The 5,000-nt window shown below is 43.1% G+C and overlaps 1 protein-coding gene across 4 annotated transcripts in view; it reads right to left on the bottom strand.

Moving 5' to 3' along the window:
• The window catches only part of Hk (potassium voltage-gated channel subfamily A regulatory beta subunit hyperkinetic), a gene marked incomplete at its 5' end in the record, with an annotated part of 361,653 nt that overhangs the window by 51,235 nt on the left and 305,418 nt on the right, over nt 1-5,000 (bottom strand). For 3 of the 4 annotated variants that reach the window (XM_076179720.1, XM_076179721.1, XM_076179723.1), the window contains 1 exon segment: nt 842-910. In XM_076179720.1, coding sequence (XP_076035835.1) covers nt 842-910 — 69 coding nt within the window. 4 annotated transcript variants of the gene reach the window in all.

Below are 5,000 nucleotides of genomic sequence, written 5' to 3'. Positions count from 1 at the left end.
AAGAGTCACAGCCTGAGTTAGAATCATGGGATTTTTTTTTTTTCTCCCCGAGTCGGATCGTCGATCATAGGACAACGGTGCACGGGAGACTATGACGTAGAAGGCTTGTCTACATGGCGATCAGATCAAGGGATCACGAACCTTCCGTGTACAGAAAGACGCGTCCGATAGCTCACGAAAATGTGTCACTACAGATCCTCACGTTTGCGTGTTATAAAACCGAGGAAGAAAACATCTAGGTAAGCTTTGGTGGTCAACCCTGAAGGATGACCCTTGGAAGTCAACCTTGGAGGCTGATCCTTGAACCCAGAGGCCCTGGACAATAATCCTTAGGAGTTAGCTCTTAGAAGTCAACTCTGGAGGCTGACCTGTGGACATCGACCTCGAAGACCGAGCCTGTGAGGACGACCATAGTGAAAATGGAGCAATTTTGAAATATTTTTTACTATATCTTTACACATTTCTTTTAGCAATAAAATTCGTTTAAAGATAAGAAATGTCTCTCCTCGGAGTGTATGTGTGAGTGTGTGAGTGTGTGTGTGTGTGTGTGTGTGTGTGTGTGTGTGTGTGTGTGTGTGTGTGTGTGTGTGTGTGTGTTTTGGGGTGCACAAGTAATGTAACCAACCCCATGTCAAGCCCACTCCCTCCTCGACAACTCCCCCCGCGTCAAAGTCTCAAAATTTGTCTCTCTCACTTTCCTAAACTCTCTGTCTCTCTCCTCCAGCATCGAGGAAGAATTAGAAGAAGAAGAATAAGGGGAGGAGGAAGAAGAAGAATAGGAGGAAGAAGAAGAAGAAGAAGAAGAAGCAGCAGCAGCAGCAGCAGCAGCAGCGAGGCCTACCTGATCCTTGAGGTTCGAAGACGTCCGTGTCTCATCCTCGTTCCAGCTTATCGAGGAGGTGTATTTTTTCTGCAGGAAGAAAACCGAAATGTGCACTGAGCATGCGCTTGGCCCTCTCAGCCCGTCCTGTGGTGACTCGTTGTGGCCAGGGTACTCAAAATGCGTCAAGACTTTTTTTTTTTTTCCCCTTCCCTCTCACCCCCCCTCCCTCCCCGACGGGGGCGTTTCTGGCCTCCACCGCCGCCGCCGCCGCCGCCACCACCGCCCTCGCCAACGCTGCTGTTCGAGGTTCAAACAGCCTCTTGTGTCAGGTCAAGTTGTTGGGTCAGGTCACGGCAAGTCAAAGCAGGTCAAGTAAAGTTATTGGAACAATGACCAGTTAAATTGGGATAAAAAGGAAAAATAATAATGATAATGATAAATTAGGGAGTCAGTCCCAAATATGATCTTCATTCTTTAAGAAAAAATTGAATTAGAAAATCTGAGTGAGTTTGCAGAAGAGTAGGCTATTTTTTTTTTTTTTTTTTAGTTTATGCAAGGCTTATTTTAAAAAGAAGTATATAAAATGAGCTGTAGAAAGCAAGAAAATTGTGAACATTATGTATTTTTGATGCGACCTCAATGCTTTGTGGGGTCACACATACATTGTCCCATTGCTCCTCTGGGATTGTCTGTCCCTGTACACTAAGGTAGGAGGTGGAGGGAGGGAAGGAGGGGGGCACTCTGAACTATTTTGGGGGTTGGTTACTTCATCAAAAAGACCACTTGGCTTTCAGGTACAATAAATTTCTCTTAGGGAAACTAAAATCCACTGGGAAAAAGGAAAGAAAAAAAATCTTATCCTCGAAAGTAAACGTCACTTTCATTCTTTAAGAAATTTGCGGAACCTCGATCGGGTGTCAGTCCTTTTTTGAAAATTCTTGAAGCTGATCTGGTTTCACTCTTCGCCACCATGAATCTCTCTTCCCAATGCTGACTGGGGGAGTAGGGGTGGGTTGAGAGACCGGAGAGGGGGAGAAGGGGGGGGGGGGCGGGAGCAGAGAGAGGGGGGGCGACGGGAGGAGGAGGAGGAGGAGGAAGGATAAAAAAATATATAAAATAAAATAAAAGCGCTGAAGAATCAGAAGGAGTGGGAGGGCCGGGGATAAGGGTTACGAACGTGCTCATAACCTATACAAGACATTATTCTTAACATCCACATGTCTGGTCTACCATCAATGGCCATATTTACCACAATACACTACAATATTAAAGATCCAGAACTTAACATTTTTAACTTCCCCCCCTCCAAGACATATCACTGTAAAAGAGAAGGCATCTGCTAGATACTAGAAGATGTCTAAAAGCTAGAGTATCTAGGCTACAATTCAAGCAAGCAGCATATCTAGCTACAAGGTCCCCTAAATAGTTTGTGTGATAAAGGACCAATATTTAGAAGTGTAGGTGAAGAGTTTATGTGTGGGGTTGGGGAAGAAAGGAACCCAAATTTTGGGCGACGATTTAGGGGTGGTAAGGACCTTATTTATTTATTCATTCATTTATTGGCTTATTTATTTATTTATCTATTTATTTATTTAAGGGTAAAGAGAAGGTTGGGAGTCATTTCTGGGAATCGAAGAGGAGTGTGGGATTCGAACCCGCGACTAGGAAGTCACGAGATCCGTATGCTTACAGTTACATCACCAGCCCGGGGTCAAATATTTTCAAATAAATTGTGGATGTGGGGAAGGGGGAACAAGCAGTTTTTTGAGAGTATTCAACATTTGTAGTGAGAAAGATTTTTTGAGTGATGGGGGGGAGGCATTTTTTTTAGGTAATGGGTTGGGGGGATTTTTTTTTTTTTTTTTTTTTTTTTTTTTTTTTTTTAAGGGTATGAAGTGATGGTGAAGGTCTGAACGGGCATCAAGACACTCGTTATCTCACTGGGCTATTTTTCCTCCAGTTGTTGGAACATTTGTAGATCGCAGCTTGATGTGCTGGAGGGAGATCATTTTCCTCCGGCATATCAAATGATGTTCTATGTAAATTGTTGATAAAACAAAATAGTTTGCCACAGTGATAATACTGCGGAAACAAACACACGCACACACAAACACATGCATGTACGCACACACATACACACACACACACACACACACACACACACACACACACACACACACACACACAGGCACGCGCGCACACACACACACACACACACACACACACACACACACACACACACACGCAGACACACAAACACATGTACGCGCACACACACACACACACACACACATACACACACAAACACACACACAGACACACACAAATACACACACACACACACAGACAGACACACACACACACTGATACACTAGTATGTACACACAAACACCCACAAATACATATAAACATAGCGTGCTCACATACACACAGGTGTGTACACATACACACACACACTCGTACACACACACAAACACACACACAATTCTATTTTATATAATACGGTAGCTTAATCTACTGCACGATTATCTTACTTATGGTATGATACTTTTTCGTTTAACGCGTAATACTTTCATTCTCTTTTGTACTTTTTGTTGTGCCTTAGATATTCCTCGTTTTATTCTGGTTTGCGCCACGTGATTCTATTCGGAGTCTGCGTTGATGTGAGATGACTCCCCTCTGGGAACAAAGACATAGACTACGAAGCTCTTCGGTCTCAGATCTTCTTGTTTATACTTTTAACGTGATTGGATTCTCTATAAATGATGTCGGATTCTATCAGTCCGAAGCCTACGATATTCTTATGTTTTATTTTGATTTTTTTTTTCGTTTATCTTGGAAATGATGCTCATATGTGCTCCCAAGCCCGTATCCGCCATTTCCATCTTTGTACACACACACACATACACATACACACACACATATACACACACACACACACACACACACACACACACACACACACACACACACACACACACAATTACTCCCAGAGCCTTTCAATAGTAATTTTAATCTTCCCCATTTCACTTGATGTATTTTTTTTTCTATCGTACCCTTGAGAAAAAATAAAAAAGTGATTTGCATCTCGATATTTCTTGTTCATTATGTGTTCAGCACAAACGAAAAGCAATTTTCTGTTTCGAGTTGAGGTTATCTAATCTAACCTAACTTAGCCTAACCTAACCTAATCTTACCTAACTTAGCCTAGCCTAACCCAACTTAACCTAGCCTAACCTAACCTTACCTAACCTAATCTAATCTAACCTAACTTAGCCTAACCTAACCTAATCTTACCTAACTTAGCCTAACCTAACCTAACTTAACCTAGCCTAATCTAACCTAATTTTACCTAACCTAATCTAGCCTAACTTAGCCTAGCCTAGCCTAACCTAACCTAACTTAGCCTAGCCTAACCTAACTTAGCCTAACCTAACCTAACTTAGCCTAGCCTAACCTAACTTAACCTAGCCTAACTTAATCTAACCTAGCCTAACCTATCTTAGCCTAGCTTAATCTAGCCCAGCCTAACCCATCTTACCATAGCGTAGCCAAGCCTAACTTAGCCAAGCCTGCAGCGTGGCAGCCCGAGATAGACTTCGGGTAGGATAATCTCCCCACCGCCCGTCTCCGAAGCCTTTCACTATCCCCACCTTCACCTGGAGGTGCGACCCCGAGGGGTTGGCATTCGGTAGCCGGGCAAAGACCTTTCTGTGAACTTCAAATATTTTCCATTTTTATTTTTCACGCATCCAGTCCCTGGCGACATGACGTCATTAAGTACGATGTCACTGACGTCAGTTGACATAACGTCACTAAGGCGAATTAACAGCATATAACGTCACCAAATACGACACTGACATACGACATGACGTCATTCATCATGTCGACATTGACATAAAATGACACGACGTCATCAGACTTGTTGACCTTTGCGGAAACGACACCAAGGATAAGAAATCCGTGCCATAATGTATTGTGCCACGGCACAGTAAACTGAGAGAGCCATCGTGCAACGAAGCTGAGGGGGGGGGGGGTACGTTGAAGTGCCATAATGCAAGGACATGGCTATTAATCATATTCTTGCTGACTCTCATTCTCTCTTTCTCTCTATATGTCTCTCTATCTCTCTTTATCTCTGACCTCGCGTATGTGTATGAATATGTGAGTGTACGTG

This window comes from Oratosquilla oratoria, chromosome 43 (genome assembly GCF_046742065.1).
Source record: "Oratosquilla oratoria isolate Oo_2021 chromosome 43, ASM4674206v1, whole genome shotgun sequence".
Taxonomy (NCBI): domain Eukaryota; kingdom Metazoa; phylum Arthropoda; class Malacostraca; order Stomatopoda; family Squillidae; genus Oratosquilla; species Oratosquilla oratoria.
This window is presented reverse-complemented; position numbering and strand designations above follow the sequence as displayed.